Source organism: Bufo bufo, chromosome 3, assembly GCF_905171765.1.
Source record: "Bufo bufo chromosome 3, aBufBuf1.1, whole genome shotgun sequence".
Classification (NCBI taxonomy): Eukaryota; Metazoa; Chordata; class Amphibia; order Anura; family Bufonidae; genus Bufo; species Bufo bufo.
In genome coordinates, this window is record NC_053391.1 from 564486214 (window position 1) to 564509519 (window position 23306).

At 44.2% G+C, this 23306-nt stretch overlaps 1 protein-coding gene across 4 annotated transcripts in view; it reads right to left on the reverse strand.

Annotated features, from left to right (window-relative positions):
* DGKA (diacylglycerol kinase alpha) overlaps positions 1 to 23306 on the reverse strand; it is a 209628-nt gene that overhangs the window by 21689 nt on the left and 164633 nt on the right. For all 4 annotated transcript variants that reach the window (XR_005777707.1, XM_040425594.1, XM_040425593.1 and 1 more), the window contains 2 exons: positions 8786 to 8884; positions 4418 to 4504 (listed from right to left, as the gene is read on the reverse strand). Coding sequence is in view for 3 of the 4 variants with exons in the window: in XM_040425594.1 (XP_040281528.1) it covers positions 4418 to 4504; positions 8786 to 8884 (186 nt within the window). In the remaining variant the exon portion in view is untranslated. The remainder of the gene's footprint in view (positions 1 to 4417; positions 4505 to 8785; positions 8885 to 23306) is intronic.

The following is a 23306-nucleotide window of genomic DNA, read 5'->3' on the forward strand; positions in this document are numbered from 1 at the left end:
ACTGCCCTGGCATTTTCCAGGGGCCCTAATGTGTGGTAAGTAGGTAAATGACCAGTGAAATCCAAAAGGTGCTCTTTGGAATATGGGCCCCTTTGCCCACCTAGGCTGCAAAAAAGTGCCACACATGTGGTATCTCCGTACTCAGGAGAAGTTGGGGAATGTGTTTTGGGGTGTCATTTTACATATACCCATGCTGGGTGAGAGAAATATCTTGGCAAAAGACAACTTTTCCCATTTTTTTATACAAAGTTGGCATTTGACCAAGATATTTATCTCACCCAGCATGGGTATATGTAAAATGACACCCCAAAACACATTCCCCACCTTCTCCTGAGTACGGAGATACCAGATGTGTGACACTTTTTTGCAGCCTAGGTGGGCAAAGGGGCCCATATTCCAAAGAGCACCTTTCGGATTTCACTCGTCATTTTTTACAGAATTTGATTTCAAACTCCTTACCACACATTTGGGCCCCTAAAATACCAGGGCATTATACCTACCCCACAAGTGACCCCATTTTGGAAAGAATAGACCCCAAGGTATTCGCTGATGGGCATAGTGAGTTCATGGAAGTTTTTATTTTTTGTCACAAGTTAGTGGAATATGAGACTTTGTATGAAAAAAAAAAAAAAAAAAAAAAAAAAAATCATCATTTTCCACTAACTTGTGACAAAAAATAAAAAATTCTAGGAACTCGCCATGCCCCTCACGGAATACCTTGGGATGTCTTCTTTCCAAAATGGGGTCACTTGTGGGGTAGTTATACTGCCCTGGCATTTTCCAGGGGCCCTAATGTGTGGTAAGTAGGTAAATGACCAGTGAAATCCGAAAGGTGCTCTTTGGAATATGGGCCCCTTTGCCCACCTAGGCTGCAAAAAAGTGTCACACATCTGGTATCTCCGTACTCGGGAGAAGTTGGGGAATGTGTTTTGGGGTGTCTTTTTACATATACCCATGCTGGGTGAGAGAAATATCTTGGCAAAAGACAACTTTTCCCATTTTTTTATACAAAGTTGGCATTTGACCAAGATATTTATCTCACCCAGCATGGGTATATGTAAAATGACACCCCAAAACACATTCCCCAACTTCTCCTGAGTACGGCGATACCAGATGTGTGACACTTTTTTGCAGCCTAGATGCGCAAAGGGGCCCAAATTCCTTTTAGGAGGGCATTTTTAGACATTTGGATACCAGACTTCTTCTCACGCTTTGGGGCCCCTAGAATGCCAGGGCAGTATAAATACCCCACATGTGACCCCATTTTGGAAAGAAGACACCCCAAGGTATTCAATGAGGGGCATGGCGAGTTCATAGAAATTTTTTTTTTTTTGGCACAAGTTAGCGGAAATTGATATTTTTTATTTTTTTCTCACAAAGTCTCCCGTTCCGCTAACTTGGGACAAAAATTTCAATCTTTCATGGACTCAATATGCCCCTCACGGAATACCTGGGGGTGTCTTCTTTCCGAAATGGGGTCACATGTGGGGTATTTATACTGCCCTGGCATTCTAGGGGCCCTAAAGCGTGAGAAGAAGTCTGGAATATAAATGTCTAAAAAATTTTACGCATTTGGATTCCGTGAGGGGTATGGTGAGTTCATGTGAGATTTAATTTTTTGTCACAAGTTAGTGGAATATGAGACTTTGTAAGAAAAAATAATAATAATTCCGCTAACTTGGGCCAAAAAAATGTCTGAATGGAGCCTTACAGGGGGGTGATCAATGACAGGGGGGTGATCAATGACAGGGGGGTTGATCAATGACAGGGGGTTGATCAATGACAGGGGGTTGATCAATGACAGGGGGGTGATCAATGACAGGGGGGTGATCAATGACAGGGGGGTGATCAATGACAGGGGGGTGATCAATGACAGGGGGGGTGATCAATGACAGGGGGGGGGATCAATGACAGGGGGGGTGATCAATGACAGGGGTGGTGATCAATGACAGGGGGGTGATCAATGACAGGGGGGTGATCAATGACAGGGGGGTGATCAATGACAGGGGGGTGATCAGGGAGTCTATATGGGGTGATAACCACAGTCATTGATCACGCCTGTGTAAGGCTTCATTCAGACGTCCGTATGCGTTTTGCGGATCCGATCCATCTATCAGTGGATCCGTAAAAATCATGCGGACGTCTGAATGGAGCTTTACAGGGGGGTGATCAATGACAGGGGGGTAATCAATGACAGGGGGGTGATCAGGGAGTCTATATGGGGTGATCACCACAGTCATTGATCATGCCCCTGTAAGGCTTCATTCAGACGTCCGGATGCGTTTTGCGGATCCGATCCATCTATCAGTGGATCCGTAAAAATCATGCGGACGTCTGAATGGAGCTTTACAGGGGGGTAATCAATGACAGGGGGGTGATCAGGGAGTCTATATGGGGTGATAACCACAGTCATTGATCATGCCCCTGTAAGGCTTCATTCAGACGTCCGGATGCGTTTTGCGGATCCGATCCATCTATCAGTGGATCCGTAAAAATCATGCGGACGTCTGAATGGAGCTTTACAGGGGGGTAATCAATGACAGGGGGGTGATCAATGACAGGGGGGTGATCAGGGAGTCTATATGGGGTGATAACCACAGTCATTGATCATGCCCCTGTAAGGCTTCATTCAGACGTCCGGATGCGTTTTGCGGATCCGATCCATCTATCAGTGGATCCGTAAAAATCATGCGGACATCTGAATGGAGCTTTACAGGGGGGTGATCAGGGAGTCTATATGGGGTGATCACCACAGTCATTGATCATGCCCCTGTAAGGCTTCATTCAGACGTCCGGATGCGTTTTGCGGATCCGATCCATCTATCAGTGGATCCGTAAAAATCATAAGGACGTCTGAATGGAGCTTTACAGGGGGGTAATCAATGACAGGGGGGTAATCAATGACAGGGGGGTGATCAGGGAGTCTATATGGGGTGATAACCACAGTCATTGATCATGCCCCTGTAAGGCTTCATTCAGACGTCCGGATGCGTTTTGCGGATCCGATCCATCTATCAGTGGATCCGTAAAAATCATGCGGACATCTGAATGGAGCTTTACAGGGGGGTGATCAGGGAGTCTATATGGGGTGATCACCACAGTCATTGATCATGCCCCTGTAAGGCTTCATTCAGACGTCCGGATGCGTTTTGCGGATCCGATCCATCTATCAGTGGATCCGTAAAAATCATAAGGACGTCTGAATGGAGCTTTACAGGGGGGTAATCAATGACAGGGGGGTGATCAATGACAGGGGGGTGATCAGGGAGTCTATATGGGGTGATAACCACAGTCATTGATCATGCCCCTGTAAGGCTTCATTCAGACGTCCGGATGCGTTTTGCGGATCCGATCCATCTATCAGTGGATCCGTAAAAATCATGCGGACATCTGAATGGAGCTTTACAGGGGGTTGATCAATGACAGGGGGGTAATCAATGACAGGGGGGTGATCAGGGAGTCTATATGGGGTGATCAGGGAGTCTATATGGGGTGATCAGGGGCTAATAAGGGGTTAATAAGTGACAGGGGGGGGTGTAGTGTAGTGTAGTGGTGCTTGGTGCTACTTTACTGAGCTACCTGTGTCCTCTGGTGGTCGATCCAAACAAAGGGGACCACCAGAGGACCAGGTAGCAGGTATATTAGACGCTGTTATCAAAACAGCGTCTAATATACCTGTTAGGGGTTAAAAAAAACACATCTCCAGCCTGCCAGCGAACGATCGCCGCTGGCAGGCTGGAGATCAACTCTCTTACCTTCCGTTCCTGTGAGCGCGCGCGCCTGTGTGCGCGCGTTCACAGGAAATCTCGCGTCTCGCGAGATGACGCGTATATGCGTCCACTCGGAATGAATCAACCACCTCCAGGACGCGTCTGTGCGTACAGCGGTCCGGAGGTGGTTAAACACTGCTTGTTTCCATGGTTATGACCACCCTGCAATCCATCAGCGGTGGCCGTGGTTGCACACTATAGAAAAAAGCACTACCCTATGTGGGCTCCCACCATCCTGGTCACCAGAGGGGCCACCACTTTTTCCTATATTGTGAAAGCATGACCACCACGGATGTATTGCAGGGTGGTCGTAACCATGGAAACTGTATAAAGTAATGGATGAATGAATTGGGCCAGCAAAGGAAACAATATAGATAATAACAATACATTAGTAAGTGCCTTGTATTAACTTTGTCTTCATGATAAATGCCATTTGCTGAAGTGAGAGAACCCCTTTATGAATAACGGAAGTTAATAAAGGAAGATTCGGCACATTACTGAAACTGATGGCACAAGACAGACCCCAGTGACTATAATGGGAGTCATTTACCAGACAAAATAGTCCAGTATGCAGGTCTTTTGTTTGATACTTTTTATGGAATCTTCCCTCAACAGAGCTTCCAATGCAGGTGTGAACAGGGCCTTACCCGTAATGCCTGTCCTTCTGCTGTACTGAAGCTCTGTGCCATTTCATCTGAGGCAGCAATAAGATTCTTTTGGCTGTTCTGTCGTTCCTGAGCACGAGAGAACAGTAAAACAGGTACAAAGGTAGTAAAAAAAAAATTGTTAAGAAAACATTAAAACATTAAGGAAACATATGTTGTATGATATATGAAAGGTTTTAGAATTTTAAAGTAAATGAAGGTAGCAGTAACTAAAAATATGATATATAAATTTATAAGGATGCAACTAAAACTAAGAGGAATCTCAAAACAGGTGTCATCTTCAATTGATTCCCTACCCCACTTAAACTGCTTGGCCCAAAACTTTACTTGGTAGTAGGAAGGTGCATCATCACCATATACAACAATCATCCTTTCATGGATTGCTTTAGGCTTCTTTTCTTCCTTTGGAAGAAATTTAATCACGGAGGACAGCTTCAGTTCCCTAACTTTCTATGTAGACCCACACTGTACTGGACTTGCCATCCTGTCACTTCCAGTGCTTTCATCAGACTGAACTGCTACTTTGTGTTTTGCATGTCCAATCATGTCTCAACCTGCACAGACAAGCTCTCTAACACTGACAGAACATGCTGGGGTAGATAACTTATTAAACAACCCTCATATAAAGAAGCCCTAAGGCTGGGTTCACACTTGAGCGTTTTACAGCGCGTTCAAACGCGCTGTAAAACGCTCAACACATGAAAATCAATGCTTCCCTGTGGCCCTGGTTCTCACTTGAGCGTTTTACAGCGCGTTTGAACGCGCTGAAAAACGCCCTACGCTCAAACAAGTTCTTGAGCTTCTTTGGGGCATTTTGTCGCGCGTTTGCAGCCATAGGACACTGCTGTTAATCACACAAACGCGCGTAATACGCGCATTGACTATGGACAAAAACGCGCGACAAAAACGCGCGACACAAACGCGTGTTAAACGTGCATATCAAATATGCTCAGGTCTGAACCCAGCCTTACACAGCTCCATAGATCGAAATGTAAAAAAGTTATGGGTGTCAGAATTTCCCAATTTTTTTTTAAACTATTCAAAAATAAGAAAAACAATACATCTGGTATTGCTGTATTACAGAATAAAGTTAACGGCATATTTACTGCATATTGAATGTAGTAAAAAAACATAAAACAATGTCGGAACTATGGGGACAATTTTCGCTTTTGTGTTTCCTCAATCTTCCAAGAGCCAAAACATTTCTAATTTTCCATTTACATAGCTGCTTCAGGGCTTATTTTTTGTAGGAAAAGTTAAATTTTTAATGGCAAAAATAGTAAGAATAATTTTTGGGGTGAAACGGGAAAAACCCCAATTCCACCATGGTTTTTCAGGTTTTGTTTTTACTGTGTTCACAGTGCACCAAAAATGACATAACAACCATATTCTGCGGGTCAGTACGATTGCAGCGATATCAAATTCACACAGTTTTTATTTTGTTTTACTACTTTTCAAAAAATAAAAACCCTTTGAAAAAAAGTTTCTATTTCTCTCTACAGATCTGTATAACAGCTAGTTTTTATTGGCTGAGCTGTAGTTTTTATTAGCACTATTTTGGGGGTACTTATTACTTTTGTATGAACACTTCTTACCCTATTTTTTGGGGGAGACAATATGACCAAAAATGGCGAATTGCGCATTGTTATTTTTACGGCATTCATTGGGCAGGATAGATATTTTTACATTTTAACAGTTTAGACACAATACCATTGACTTTTTTTAATTCATTTTTATATGTGAAATTGGGGTGAATTTTTGTTTCATATCTTATTTTTTTTTTATATTTCTTTAACATTTTTTCAGTGTACGTTTTTGCCCCTCCAGGAGACATTAACATACGATCCTCTGATCAATTAAACCATGGACTGCAATATTATACTATTGCAGTCTATGGGATTTTTACTGCCTGCCTATTAAAGACTGCCTATTGACTTAACAGGCAGTTTATTATGGCAGGCCTGGGAGTCATCACAAGGTGAAAGGCAGCCAAAACAACCAATCAGAATCCCACAATTTCATTGCAGCACAGTCTCGGAAGACAGAAGTAGCCTTTTGCCCTCTAACCACCAAGATGCTGCGATCGCTATTGACTGCAGAGGTTAATGGATTAAATTACCAGGATTGGAAATATCTCCTATCTGAGCATTGATGGGGGTCAGCAATATTACACAGGTAACACATGCCAAGTATGGAGTGGGCTTAACTCTTGATCCCGCTCAATACGTTCCCCACATGCAAATTACATACAGTACAGACCAAAAGTTTGGACACACCTTCTCATTCAAAGAGTTTTCTTTATTTTCATGACTATGAAGGCATCAAAACTATGAATTAACACATGTGGAATTATATACATAATAAACAAGTGTGAAACAACTGAAAATATGACATATTCTAGGTTCTTCAAAGTAGCCACCTTTTGCTTTGATTACTGCTTTGCACACTCTTGGCATTCTCTTGATGAGCTTCAAGAGGTAGTCCCCTGAAATGGTCTTCCAACCGTTTTAAAGGAGTTCCCAGAGATGCTTAGCACTTGTTGGCCCTTTTGCCTTCACTCTGCGGTCCAGCTCACCCCAAACCATCTCGATTGGGTTCAGGTCCGGTGACTGTGGAGGCCAGGTCATCTGGCGCAGCACCCCATCACTCTCCTTCATGGTCAAATAGCCCTTACTTTCAAAGTTTTCCCAATTTTTCGGCTGACTGACTGACCTTCATTTCTTAAAGTAATGATGGCCACTCGTTTTTCTTTACATAGAATTTGTATTATGGCAAGAAAAAAGCAGCTAACAGTCTATTCAGTAGGACTATCAGCTGTGTATCCACCTGACTTCTCCTCAACGCAACTGATGGTCCCAACCCCATTTATAAGGCAAGAAATCCCACTTATTAAACCTGACAGGGCACACCTGTGAAGTGAAAACCATTTCAGGGGACTACCTCTTGAAGCTCATCAAGAGAATGCCAAGAGTGTGCAAAGCAGTAATCAAAGCAAAAGGTGGCTACTTTGAAGAACCTAGAATATGACATATTTTCAGTTGTTTCACACTTGTTTGTTATGTATATAATTCCACATGTGTAAATTCATAGTTTTGATGCCTTCAGTGTGAATCTACAGTTTTCATAGTCATGAAAATAAAGAAAACTCTTTGAATGAGAAGGTGTGTCCAAACTTTTGGTCTGTACTGTACATGTAAGTAATTTTGTTTTACAGAGTTAGATGGTTCCATCAGAAAGTGCAACTTGTGCTACAAAAATCAAGCTCTCATAAGGCAATGTGAACAGATTCAGTGTTTCTGGGCAGCAGATACCCGTTTGATCTGCTGCCCAGAAACAATCATTTTGGTGTCCGAATCAATGCTTCCACAAAATAATAAAAAAAAATCACCAGGAAATAATTCATCGAGTTGTTCTCTTTGGTCAAGTTGTTTAGTATTCAGCTGCTCCTTTTGCTACTTTCACATCAGTGTTTTTAATTCAGGTTTTATGATCCGGCAAAGGATCTCAAAACCTGAATTAAACGGATCAGTTTTGTCAATGGGGACAAAACTGATCAGTATGCATCAGTTCAGTTGTGTTTTGGTGCAAGCAGTGTTTTTGTGTCCGATTTGAAAAACAAAACGACCCGGATCCAGCATGAAAATCAATGCGAGTAAATGGTGCCGGATCAGTTTTTTTCAGTTACATTGACTCACAATAATTTTCATTTTTGCGTTTTGAGTTAATACAACCGAATCCGGCTGAAACTGAGCCATTCGGATGTATTAAATGTAACAGATTAGTTTAATTCAGGTTTTGAATGCCGGATCTCAAAACCTGAATCAAAAAAATGCAGATGTGAAAGTAGCCTTATTAATATATTCTAATGTCAATTACAGAGGCTGGTACACATCTTAACTGGAGTATTAAAGAGGAAATCTGATCAGGTATGCATGAGGAACAGAATTTTGACACTTGAAGAAAACTTAAAGAAATGGGTGGTTTATAAAACCAATTTTCAATTAAAAAGGATGAAACAAGGTTGAGAGCAGCTATAAAAAGCACATCTTGTTCTGGATGACCAAACGCGTCCAAGCATTATATAGACAGTTTATGATTTTATTGTGAACTGTGTAATGCCTAATTTCCCCTGCATGTGGTGCTGAAGGATGATGCTGGGATACCTAGGGTTAAACAACCCCTTCCTCCTTCATTGATCAGCTTATTGTTGGGATTAAATTCTAAAAAAACGGATTCTCCAAACAGGACAACACCTTTAAAGACTTATATTTACATCAGATTGGTTTATTTAAGTGTTAAATTGATTTTTTAGGTAAATAAATAGGAATAATAGCATCTACTAAAACTCACCAAGATTACAGGATAAATGGAGGAAGGAGGTAATATGTGGTCCCGCAAGACACCACCATCACATGTAGGAGGAATCATTGAAACACATTCATCATGGACCTAAAATAAAATAGCATTTATGAGTGCAGCTAGATATATCAGACTATATATTACTAGCTAATGTTTAATAGATAACAATAGATTCTAACCCCTTCCCAACATTCACAGAAGATGTTAGGTCTTTAAAAATTGCACCAGTTTCTTTTGGAGTAATGGCTTCTTCCTGGCAGAATGGCCTTTCAGCCCATGTTCATACAGCACTCGTTTTACTGTGGATATTGACACAATCTTACCAGCTTCCACCATCATCTTCACAAAGTCTTTTGCTTTTGTTCTTGGGTTGATATGCACATGTCGGACCAAAGCATGTTCATCTCTGGGACACAGAACCCATCTCCTTTGTGAGGGAAAGCATAAAGGTGTCCATTTTGGATACATATTTATTTTATATCTATGTATAACCTGCACTTACACAGGAGGGGGATTTAGCCTTGGAAAGTAGGAGTACAAATTCCACAGTGGGCCCCTACTTCCCCAATGCTGACCATTCCTTTTCTTATCTGAAACCAAACATAGTAACTCAAACCTTGTCTATACCTAGGACACCTTTATTGTGTTTCTCTATGTATAAATACTTGCACAGCTCATTACAATAAAGAGGCCATTATGAGAAACACATCTTGCATGTGTGTCTGTGTCTTAACCTCGAGCCGGCTCACTCAACTTCAGAACTATTAGGACACCGCATCACATCAGAAGGTCGGTTTGCAACAACACCTTCCTGAGCGGTATGATAGCTGGACATTCCCATTTTGTTTGTACTTGCGTACAATTCTTTGTACAGATGAACGAGGCATCTTCAGGTATCTTGAAATTGCACCCAAGGTTGAGCCAGATTCGTGCAAGTCCACAATTCTCTTCCTGATATCTTGGCGGATTTCTTTAGACTTTCCCATGATGCTACACAAAGCGGCAGTGTGTTTCAGGTGTGCATTTAAATGCATACACAGGTGTGTCTCTAATTAACTGAGATGTTGCCAACAAACCTAACAGAAGCTTTCAAACACATGACATCATCATATGGGGAGTCCAGAATAGTTCAAAGTGTAAGAAGGTACAAGGAATCATCGTGGATGATAGGTACGTGTCACTGAGGCTCCTGGCCTCGGTGGAGTAAGAGCAGGTTTTTATGTGTCTGCAGCAGTTGCTGTTTGACACCTTAATACTTAGTATGGCTGTATAGCTGATCCGGGACGGCTCTTACTGGGAGTAGTCAAAGTGCTGGGTGGGTGACTACTCCCCATGTTCCAGGCTGGGTTTTACCAGGTCTAAAAACCAGCCAGCACTGCTGGGTGAGGAGGATTACCTCAGTCTGGCAGTGGAGCTCAGGAGGTGTGTGTGCTGGGATCTGAGGCTTGTGCAGTGCTGGATGGCTGAGACCCATCTGTAAGTGAAACGGGCCCCTAAAAGCCTGCTATGAACTGCTGGAGGCAGAACTGCCAACAAGGTGATTTTTACGATGTGGACTTTCCACTGTGTGAACTAACACCAAGACTTCAAAGTGACGTTTCGTTTTTGCTTTATGTGTGATTAAACAAGGAAGTTTGATTTAAGAACTTGTAATTTGCCTCTGTACTGCATCCGCACACCCTGTCTACCAGAGCGAATCCCCACAAAAGGCATAGTAATCTTAGTGTATGTGAACTCTTGACATTGCAGAAAGTAATAAAAATGCCTTAAAACATTCTCTCTCTCAATATTCTGGCATTTGGCAAATAATAATAATTATGGTAATCCTAATTGACCAAAAACAGGAAAGGTTTATTCTGATTTCATGTCAAATATTGAGAAAAACATGCATTTGTGTCTTTTTATATAGTGTATGTAAACTTCTGGTTTCAACTGTAAATATATTCCCAAATGCCTTTGATTATTTATAATGGCTTGTTTTCTCTAGGGGGCAATCATCAGGGGAAATAAAATGGCCGCTGTCCTATTACTACATACAAAACCTGTCCTAATCACACAGGAGGACAAGTTACTTCACAAGACTGAGGTAAACAGCTGCCTCATCCTCCTCTCAGATTTTGTTTGTACTAATAGGACGGCGGCCATTTTAATTCTCCTAATTACTGCTCCCTAGACAAAACAAGCCATTATAACTAATGAAAGGTATTTGGGAATATATTTATAATAAAGTAATATTTAAGTATTTTCATTCCCTCAATTCCCGGAGAACCCCTTTAATCAATACCTGTTTTAACCCGATCCTTTGCTGCATTCCCAACTTATTGCACTTAAGGGGTATTCTGGCTGCTCCAGTTATTTTAGGAGAGCAGCAAGGGTCCTGCAGGGGTTATGGGGCCCCTGTTCTCATGATCGGTGGGGGTCCAAGGGGTAGGACCCCCACCAATCTGATATTTATCCCCTATTCTGTGGATAGAGGATAACTTGTACCTACCAGAATACACTTTTAATATGCAAACTAGGCCTAAAGTGCATAAAGGGTGGTGTCTAGTCATTTGGTGCACCTTAGCTCTTCTGTTCTGGTTCCCAAGCCACTCCTCCTCCCCTTGATCTAAAGGAACAAGAAAGATGACTATTAGGATACCTGGTCTTGTCACTCAAGTGGAGGGGGTAGTGGTTGGGGAAATAGAGCAGAGTTGTTAAGGTGCACTGCGTGGCTCGGGCTCACCATTGGTGCACTTTAGGCCTGATTTGCATATTATGAAAAAACGCTATATCTTAGCAATGCAGCGATGGATTTGAGTGAAACTGATATATTTATTTATTCACCTCAGGAAGCCTTAGTAGGCATTGTGCCTGGTTTGATGTTGCCAAGGCAGATTCCCTTTTAAAATCCACACTACATATCAATTCATGAACTGCTTTTTTTTACCACAGCGTGTGGATAAGCTATCGACTTTAATGCTACTGTAATACACTGCAGATTTGCTTGCAGCGTTTTGGTGTCCGCCTGGAGATGCGGAGCCAAACGAATCCGTTCTGACTTACAATGTAAGTCAATGGGGATGGATCCGTTTACATTGACACAAATATGGTGCAATTGTAAACGGATCCGTCCCCCATTGACTTTCAATGTAAGTCAGGACGGATCCGTTTGACTTAGGCCTCATGCACACGACTTTTGTTGTGTTCCGTGTCCGTTGTTCCGTTTTCCGTGATTTTCTGCGGACCCATTGACTTTCAATGGGTCCGTTGAAAACTCAGATAATGCACCGTTTGTCATCCACGTCCGTGATCCGTGTTTCCAGCCGGTCAAAAAAATATGACCTGTCCTATTTTTTTCACGGACAACGGTTCGCGGACCCATTCAAGTCAATGGGTCCGTGAAAAAACACGGAGGCACACAAGATTGTCATCCGCGTCCGTTTTTTTCCTATCATTTGCAAGGCAAACTTGACTTAGATTTTTTTTTCACTTTTCATGTCTGGTGATCCTCCAAAAATCAAGGAAGACACACGGAAACAAAAACGGAAACGGATCACGGAACAGCTTTTTGCGGACCGCAAAAAAATACTGTCGTGTGCATGAGGCCTTACACTTAGATTTTTTTTGGACAGAATAATGCAGACGGATCCGTTCTGAACGGATACCAACGTTTGCATTTATAGGTGCGGATCCGTCTGTGCAGCCACCAGACGGATCCGCACCTAATGCAGGTGTGAAAGTAGCCTTATCCGCCACATGTGAACAAAACCTAATGTAATGTCCATGGGGAAACATATTGTACACTAACTGATTAAACCCCCAAAACTGGTGACAGACACTCTTTCAATATAAACATTAATTAGTGGGTGTGAATTTAATCAGTCTCCCATTTCTAGAAATAAACTTACTGCAGGGAAAGTGGGAAGCATTTCCGCTATGAATTCTGCAACAAAATCCACAATGTTTGGTGCAGATTTTGCAGCTGCAGAATTCCGGTCTGCAGTGGACCTGCCATATGTGGATGTGCCTTTCAAGTGTTTCTAAAGGTGGATCTCCAATTTCATTAGGATTTCCATGCAAATTTATAGTTACATACTTATATATATAAATATTATACAGTTGTGTTCAAAATAATAGCAGTGTGTTTAAAAAAAGTGAATAAAGCTCAAAATCCTTCCAATAGCTTTTATTTCTATTCACACAAATGCATTGGGAACACTACACATTCTATTCCAAATCAAAACATGAAGAAAAATATATCAAATTTGTGTTGTTCCTCTAAAAAAAAAATTGAAGAAAAGTGAATATTAGGGTACTTTCATATTAGCGGCAGGGGAGTCCGGCGGGTTAACAGCCTGTCGGATCCGTCCTGCCGCTAGTTCACGTGTGCTCCTGGACTTCCGCTCCGTCCCCTTTGACTATAATGGTGGCGGGGGCGGAGTTCCGGCGGCAGCACGGCGAGAGGCAGCCAGACTAAAAATACAACATGCAGTACTTTTTGTCCGGCTGCCTCTCGCTGCCATAACTCCGTCCCCGCCACCATTATAGTCAATGGGGATGGAGCGGCAGTCCGGGGGCACACATGAACTAGCGGCAGGACGGATACGACAGGCTGTTCTCCCGCCGCAACAGCCTGCCGGACTCCCCTGCCGCTAGTGTGAAACTAGCCTTAGACTGTTCAAAAAAATAGCAGTGTTTGTATTCTTCTTTACAAACTCAAACATCTAATATATAAAGCTGAGTGTATGTGTGTGTGTGTGTGTGTCCGCGAAAGGAATCCGCACCGTCACATTTACAATCATGAAGTTTGGCACACAGGTCTCAGCTCTCTAGTTCCTGAGATATTCCCAAAAAATGCATTAGCCAATAGAAGCTTGGTCACATGACCCTTATCAGCCAATAGAAGCTCGCAGGTCCTTCAGTCTCCACAACAACCCAGCCATTTATTTTCACTGCTGTAGGTCAGCTTTAAAGGAAATCCGTCACCAGGATAATCGCTATTGAAGTAAAGCCTTAGCCTAATAGCACTTAGTACCTTATTTCCCGATGTGCCTTTGTTTCAGCAATAGATGTTTTCTATCTTCTGAAAATCCAGTTTATCTGGTATGCAAATGAGCCAGTACGAAGGAGCCCAGACACGCCCCCTGCCACAATGTGTCCACCCTCAAAAGACAAACTTAAAACCCCATCCCCAGGTCCCACTAAGCCACGCCCCTGACCAGGTTAGGCCACGCCCGCTCTCAGTCCTTAGCCGACAGGGATTGAAAAAATGAAGTTAAAAAACAACTTCTGTAAGCTGCAGAGGTGGGAGGGAGGGTGACTTTCTCCCTGCAGCCCACACTCAGACAGCCCAGTGCTGCTGTCTTAGACTGAGCTGTTCAAAAGGACATGCTCCCGATCAGGTTAGGCCATGCCCCATCCCACTCCTCAGCCGACAGGGATTGAGAAAATGAGGTTATAAATCAACTTCTGTCAGCTGCAGAGGTGGGAGGGATGGTGACTTTCTCCCTGCAGCTCACACTGAGACAATACAGTGCTGCTTTATGAGAGTGAGCGGTTCAAAAGGACATCCTTGTGTCCATCCAGGCCCTATGCCAGATGGAGGACAGGGAGTCTAAAAGTCGGACTGTCCGGCCTAAAACTCGACCTATGGCCACCTTAGGGGCAGACTGCCGTGGAGGTCACAGTTAAGGGTATGGTCCGCTATGGAGGTTAGTGTTAAGGGGCAGATTGCTGTAAATGCCACTGTTAAGGGGCGGGCCCCTGTGGAGGTCACTGTCAAGGGGGTGGTATGCTGTGAAAGTCACTTTTAAAGGGGAAGGCTGCTGTAAAGGTCAAAGTTAAGGGGGTGGGCTATTGTGGAGGTCCAATTTTAGGGACGGGGCACTGTGGGGTGTGGGGTCAGTGTTAAGGGGTGGAGGGCTGTGGAGGTCACTGTTAAGAGGGCGGGGTGCTGTAGATGTCACTATTATAGTGGATAGTGTTGATAACGACACACACAAACATTAAATGAAATATATTAAATATACTCGAGCGAAGCCGGGTCCTTCAGCTAGTTCACTATATAAACTGAAAAATGTTTGAAGATTTTGCTTTCCTTTGAATCACTTAACTAATATTTAGTTGTATAACCACTGTTTCTGAGAACTGCTGTACATCTGTGTTGCATGGAGTCAACCAACTTCTGGCCCCTGTGAACAGGTATTCCAGCCCAGGATGATTGGACTACATTCCACAGTTCTTCTCTATTTCTTGGTTTTGCCTCAGAAACTGCATTTTTGATGTCACCCCACAGGTTTTCTATTGGATTAAGATCCGGGGATTGGGCTGACCACTCCATAACGTCAATCTTATTGGTCTGGAACAAAGATGTTGCACGTTAACTGGTGTGTTTGGGGTCGTTGTCTTGTTGGAACATCCATTTCAAGGGCATTTCCTCTTCAGCATAAGGCCTCATGCACACGACCGTTGTATGCATCCGTGGCCGTTGTTCAGTTTTCCGAGATTTTCTGCGGACCCATTGACTTTCAATGGGTCCGTTGAAAACTCGGAAAATGCACCGTTGTTCATCCGCGGCCATGATCCGTGTTTCCTGTCCTATTTTTTTGACGGACAACGGTTCACGGACCCATTCAAGTCAATGAGTCTGTGAAAAAACACGGATGCACACAAGATTGGCATCCGAGTCCGTGATCCGTGGCCGTAGGCTACTTTCACACAGACGGATCGCAGATCCGTCTGCATAAAAGCTTTTTCAGAGCTGAGTTTTCACTCAGTGAAAACTCAAATCCGACAGTATATTCTAACACAGAGGCGTTTCCATGGTGATGGGGACGCTTCAAGTTAGAATATACTAAGAACTTTGTACATGACTGCCCCCTGCTGCCTGGCAGCACCCGATCTCTTACAGGGGACTGTGATCCGCACAATTAACCCCTCAGGTGCCGCACCTGAGAGGTTAATTGTGCGTATTATAGCCCCCTGTAAGAGATCAGGTGCTGCCAGGCAGGAGGGGGCAGCCCCCCTCCCCTGTATTTAACTCATTGGTGGCCTCCCCTCTCCCCCCCCCTAATTAAAATCACCCCCCCATCATTGGTGGCCAGTGCAGCCTCCCCTCTCCTCCCCTAATTAAAAACACCTTCCCCCATCATTGGTGGCAGCGGAGAGTTCCGATCGGAGTCCCAGTTTAATCGCTGGGGCTCCGATCGGTAACCATGGCAACCAGGACGCTACTGCAGTCCTGGTTGCCATGGTTACTTAGCAATTTTTAGAAGCATTATACTTACCTGTGATGTCTGTGACCGGCCGGGCGCTCCTCCTACTGGTAAGTGACAGGTCTGTGCTATAGGCAATGCGCCGCCCAGACCTTTCACTTACCAGTAGGAGGAGCGCCCGGCTGGTCACAGACAGCGAAGGTAAGTATAATGCTTCTAAAATTGCTAAGTAACCATGGCAACCAGGACTGCAGTAACGTCCTGGTTGCCATGGTTACCGATCAGAGCCCCAGCGATTAAACTGGGACTCCGATCTGAACTTTCCGCTGCCACCAATGATGGGGGAAGGTGATTTTAATTAGGGGGGAAGGGGGAGGCCGCACTGGCCACCAATGATGGGGGGGTGATTTTAATTAGGGAGGCGGGGAGAGGGGAGGCCGCATTGGCCACCAATGATGGGGGGGTGATTTTAATTAGGCGGGGGGAAGAGGGGAGGCCGCACTGGCCACCAATGATGGGGGAAGATGATTTTAATTAGGTGGGGGGGGGGGGGGGGGAGAGGGTAGGCCGCACTGGCCACCAATTAATATAATACTGGGGGGGGGGGGGGGGGGGCCGCACTGGCCACCAATGAATATTATACTGGGGAGGGAGGGAGGGGGGCCGCACTGGCCACCAAGAGTTAAATACAGGGGAGGGAGGGGGGCCGCACTGGCCACCAATGAGTTAAATACAGGGGAGGGAGGGAGGGGGGCCGCACTGGCCACCAATGAGTTAAATACAGGGGAGGGGGGTCTGCCCCCTCCTGCCTGGCAGCACCTGATCTCTTACAGGGGGCTATGATATGCACAATTAACCCCTCAGGTGCGGCACCTGAGGGGTTAATTGTGCGGATCACAGCCCCCTGTAAGAGATTGGGTGCTGCCAGGCAGCAGGGGGCAGTCATGTACACAGTTCGTAGTATATTCTAACTTGAAGCGTCCCCATCACTATGGGAACGCCTCTGTGTTAGAATATACTGTCGGATCTGAGTTTTGACGATCTAACTCAAATCTGATGGTATATTCTAACATAGAGGCGTTCCCATGGTGATGGGGACGCTTCAAGTTAAAATATACCATCGGATTGGAGAAAACTCTGATTCTATGGTATATTAACTCCTGACTTTACATTGAAAGTCAATGGGGGACGGATCCGTTTGCAATTGCACCATATTGTGTCAACGTCAAACGGATCCGTCCCCATTGACTTGCATTGTAAGTCAGGACGGATCCGTTTGGCTCCGCACGGCCAGGCGGACACCAAAACGACATTTTCTTCATGTCCGTGGATCCTCCAAAAATCAAGGAAGACTCACGGAAAAAAAAAACGGACACGGATCACGGAGCTACGGACCGAGTTTTTGCGGACCTTGAAAAAAAACGGTTGTGTGCATGAGGCCTAAGTCAGCATGACCTCTTCAAGTATTCTGATGTATTCAAACTGATCCATGATCCCTGGTATGCGATAAATAGGCCCAACACTGTAGTATGAGAAACATCCCCATATTATGATGCTTGCGCCACCATGCTTCACTGTCTTCACAGTGTACTGTGGCTTGAATTCAGTGTTTGGGTGTCGTCTGACAAACTGTCTCCGGACACTAGACCCAAAAAGAACAAACAATCTTACTTTCATCAATCCACAAAATGTGTCTTTAGGCCAGTCAATGTGCTCTTTGGCAAATTGTAACCTCTTCAGCACATGTCTTTTTTTTCAACAGTGGGACTTTGCGGCGGCTTCTTGCAGATAGCTTGGCTTCACATAGGTGTCTTCTAACTGTAACAGTACTCACAGGTAACTTTAGACCTTCTTTAAACTTCCTGGAGCTGATTGTTGGCTGAGTCCTTCTATCCATTCGAATGGTAGTTTTTCGCTTTCTTCCACGTCTTTCAGATTTTGGCTGCCATTTTAAAGCATTTGTGATCATTTTAGCTGAGCAGCCTATCATTTTCTGCACTTCTTTATATGTTTTCCCCTCTCCAATCAACTTTTTAATCGAGGTACACTGTCCTTCTGAACAATGTCTGGAACGACCCATTTTCCTCAGAATTTCTGAGAGAAATGCACTGTAAGGATCCATTCACACGTCCCTAAATTTTTATCCGCATCCGTTCCGCAAAATTGCGGAACAGATGCGGAATAGTTGCGGTCCCATTCATTTCAATGGGGCTGCAAAAGATGCGGACAGCATTCAGTATGCTGTCCGCATCCGCAGTTCCGTTCCGTTATGCGGAACCGCAAAAAAAGTAGAGCATGTCCTACTTTTGGCCGCAAATTGTGGTCCGTAGCCCCATTGTACTCAATGGGTCCGCAAAAATGCGGATGACATGCCGATAGGTGCCAAATGTCATCCGCAGGAAGTAGAAAAAAAAATAGGCCTGCCCCTGAGAACTTCAGAACTTGGGAAAGCAGTGAAGAAAGAGTAGACAAGACTACATTAGTGAAAAGATGGCTTCCTATGATGTAGAGAAATTGATTATATTGATCCAGGAGCACCCTACTCTATGGGACACACGCTGTGAAGAATATCTTGACAGTCTGAAAAAGGACCGTGCGTGGGAAGATATAGCAAAAGAGCTAGTCCCGTCATCGTGGTCTTCAGCATCAAGCCAGAAGAAAGAAAAAATTTGTGAGTATTTCAATATATTTAATATAGTATAAGCGCTCAGTCGCATGACTGTGCCCCGGGTGTAGTCATATTGCAGCCCGCATACACGGGCACCTGCCGTGAGCAGCCCGCATCACGGATCGCGGACCCACTCACTTCAATGGGTCCGAGATCTGGGAGATGTGGTGTGGAAGCACCGAGCAGAACCCCACAGAAGCACTACAGAGTGCCTCCGTAGTGTCTGTGCCTCCGCGGAACGGACGGATCACGGACCCATTCAAGTTGAATGGGTCTGGATCAGTCTGTGGCAGCTGCAATTGAGGTCCCCAATACACGGAACGGCCGGCACACGTTCGTGCTATAATTCTAAATATGTCTTGTCGTTTTTATTTAAAGAGGACCTTTCATCTATTTAACCCTAGTCTAATTAGGGTCTTGCCTTATAGGGCGGCCTCTACTGATGTCATTGCATATATATATATATTTTTAAAAGACCACCACCCCCGTTCGTCCGCTGTTGTCCCCTGTTAATTTCGGCACCTTATATTCTAATTAGCCGACTTGGTTATACTAGGCGGAGACTGGAGCGGTTCTCTTCTCCCTGGCTGTGAGCGCATCCAATCAGAGCGCACCGCTCATAGCCAGGGAGAATGTAAGGCACCGAAATCAACGGGGGACAACAGCGGACAAACGGGGGAGTCTTAGAAAAAAAAAAAAGAAAAGTGCAATGACATCAGTGGGGGCCGCCCTATAAGGTGAGACCCTAATTAGACTAGTAAAACACAAATAAAACAGAAAGTCAGTCCTGCGTCTCAACACGGACAGTTACTTGCGCTGCTGCTGGTCCCGGGTTCGTGTGGTAGGTTTCACACTGGCAAAGTCAAGTTCATAGGTTTTGGAACCGCGCTGCTGGGAGCTATGTATTCCGGTCACAGGTGGATGATACAAGGGTGTCAGCCCCTCTCCTCGACAACCAAAGGATATGGTCCTCCCAGACCTCCTCCTAACAGGTCAGTAGACAAAAGGCATAAAAATACAAGATGATCGTCACGTTCCTGCCCGACCCGGGTTTCGCTACCTCGCTTCTTCAAGGGCGATGACTGAGCATGCTCACAAACGAGCCCTATAAATAGCCCAGCCCTCTCATTATTATTCAAGCGGGTGTGGTTCCCATCCGTATAGGACATTTTCAAAATAACAGTTTTACAACATATAACATAAAATCACACTGATGCAATCATTTTTAAAATACAAACATAAGAATATAAAATTATACACGGGAGTGGATTGTTACTCCCTATTGCCAATTTGTGTAAAGACCCTTTCGGGTTACCGCTGTTCTCAATAGTCAATATATACATTCAGCCTCTTAATAAGAATCTATCCCCCACTTAATCCTCTCTTGTCCTAGGTGTATCCCAACTCAATTTATTATAGTAGTTCTATCCTCATATACATTCCATCCACTCCTCGGATATTATACCGGTATTCTCCACCTACTCCCGGAGCGTCATTCAGCTAATTTCCACTCCTCCTGGAACATCCCTCCACAGGACGCCATCCGATTCTGGGACGTCACACAGGTAATCTCCGCCCACTCTTAGAACGTCACTCAGGAGGGCGCCACCCACTCCGGTAGCGTCATTCAGGTGTTCTCGACCCCGCCTCCACCCCTGATGTTCCCATCACAAGGCATCATTATCCAATGGAGCAGCCAGGAAACCTGACGTCATCCAAAGGTCCTTAGGAGGCCAGGTAGAGAACAGCCGAACGTCGCCACCGGTGGGTCATTTTACAGTAAACATGGTTTAAGGTCAAATTCAATGTTAAGCCCTCTGGGTTGTAGGGTTCCTAGCTGGTAAATCCACTCCACTTCCTTTCTATTGATTTGTGCCAGCGAGTCCCCCCCACGCCAGTGTGGCTTAACAGTTTCAACTCCAGCGAATTTTAACCCTTGTGGGTTTTTTCCATGTGATAATTTAAAGTGTGCTGATACGCTATGGGTCATTAGGCCTTTTTTGATGTTCCGTAGATGCTCTTGTATCCTAACTTTCAGCTTCCTAATTGTCCGTCCCACGTACTGGAGCCCACAAGGGCATTCCAGTACGTAGATGATGCCCTCATTTTCGCACGAACAATTGTTCTTTATACGGAATTCAGCCCCATTCTTTTTAGACACTATCTGTTTAATATTCACCTGTCGATCTCTGGAGTTCCGATTTTTACAGCCTGCACAAAAGCCACACCAGGTAAATTTTCCTTCTTTTTTCTCCTTCACATTAACTGGGGGTATGGCACTACGTACGAGTTTCTCTCTAATGTTGGTCGCTTTTTCAAAAATAAAAGAGGGATTTGCAGGTATTATTTTTCCTATTGTAGGATCGTTTTTTAAAACTCCCCAGTTCTTTTTCACCATTTTCTTAATGTTATCTGACATGGAGCAAAATTTGGTCACAAATGAAAATCTGTAGTCCCTATTTTCTTGGTTTCTAGGTTCATAACCATAGTTGCGCTGCGGTATATATTCATTGACTTGTTGATTATAATTACTCTTAAAAGCTTTTTGTCTCCCAACTCCATTTTCTGGTTTCTTAAAACCTCCAGTGGGGGAAATCAGCAACACAAGCGTTAATTTTCTTGACCTATGCATTCGGGTTGAAAATGGGCGTTTCCTTACTAGCTCCTATTTTAAAGAAACAGACGTGAACTCCTTTATTGATATGAAGAGCTGTCATTACGGCCCATGGCTCAGGAACATTCCGAAAGGACAGTTCAAGAGGATGGCCCGTAATTGTACAGAGGTGGATGAATATAGAACGCAATGTGGGGTGTTAAAAAATAGGTTTGTGGAGAGAGGATATGATGAGGCCAATTTAGATGAATGCATACAGAAAGTAGAGATGGAAACAAAAGGAAAAAAGGAACATACAAAAAGAATAGTGATAAAAGAAAATAGGGACTACAGATTTTCATTTGTGACCAAATTTTGCTCCATGTCAGATAACATTAAGAAAATGGTGAAAAAGAACTGGGGAGTTTTAAAAAACGATCCTACAATAGGAAAAATAATACCTGCAAATCCCTCTTTTATTTTTAAAAAAGCGACCAACATTAGAGAGAAACTCGTACGTAGTGCCATACCCCCAGTTAATGTGAAGGAGAAAAAAGAAGGAAAATTTACCTGGTGTGGCTTTTGTGCAGGCTGTAAAAATCGGAACTCCAGAGATCGACAGGTGAATATTAAACAGATAGTGTCTAAAAAGAATGGGGCTGAATTCCGTATAAAGAACAATTGTTCGTGCGAAAATGAGGGCATCATCTACGTACTGGAATGCCCTTGTGGGCTCCAGTACGTGGGACGGACAATTAGGAAGCTGAAAGTTAGGATACAAGAGCATCTACGGAACATCAAAAAAGGCCTAATGACCCATAGCGTATCAGCACACTTTAAATTATCACATGGAAAAAACCCACAAGGGTTAAAATTCGCTGGAGTTGAAACTGTTAAGCCACACTGGCGTGGGGGGGACTCGCTGGCACAAATCAATAGAAAGGAAGTGGAGTGGATTTACCAGCTAGGAACCCTACAACCCAGAGGGCTTAACATTGAATTTGACCTTAAACCATGTTTACTGTAAAATGACCCACCGGTGGCGACGTTCGGCTGTTCTCTACCTGGCCTCCTAAGGACCTTTGGATGACGTCAGGTTTCCTGGCTGCTCCATTGGATAATGATGCCTTGTGATGGGAACATCAGGGGTGGAGGCGGGGTCGAGAACACCTGAATGACGCTACCGGAGTGGGTGGCGCCCTCCTGAGTGACGTTCTAAGAGTGGGCGGAGATTACCTGTGTGACGTCCCAGAATCGGATGGCGTCCTGTGGAGGGATGTTCCAGGAGGAGTGGAAATTAGCTGAATGACGCTCCGGGAGTAGGTGGAGAATACCGGTATAATATCCGAGGAGTGGATGGAATGTATATGAGGATAGAACTACTATAATAAATTGAGTTGGGATACACCTAGGACAAGAGAGGATTAAGTGGGGGATAGATTCTTATTAAGAGGCTGAATGTATATATTGACTATTGAGAACAGCGGTAACCCGAAAGGGTCTTTACACAAATTGGCAATAGGGAGTAACAATCCACTCCCGTGTATAATTTTATATTCTTATGTTTGTATTTTAAAAATGATTGCATCAGTGTGATTTTATGTTATATGTTGTAAAACTGTTATTTTGAAAATGTCCTATACGGATGGGAACCACACCCGCTTGAATAATAATGAGAGGGCTGGGCTTTTTATAGGGCTCATTTGTGAGCATGCTCAGTCATCGCCCTTGAAGAAGCGAGGTAGCGAAACCCGGGTCGGGCAGGAACGTGACGATCATCTTGTATTTTTATGCCTTTTGTCTACTGACCTGTTAGGAGGAGGTCTGGGAGGACCATATCCTTTGGTTGTCGAGGAGAGGGGCTGACACCCTTGTATCATCCACCTGTGACCGGAATACATAGCTCCCAGCAGCGCGGTTCCAAAACCTATGACCCTAATTAGACTAGGGCTAAACAGATGGAAGGTCCTATTTAAAGGGGTTATCCTATCTTAGACAATGGGGGCATATCGTTAGGATATGCCTCCATTGTCTGATAGGTGCGGGTCCCACCTG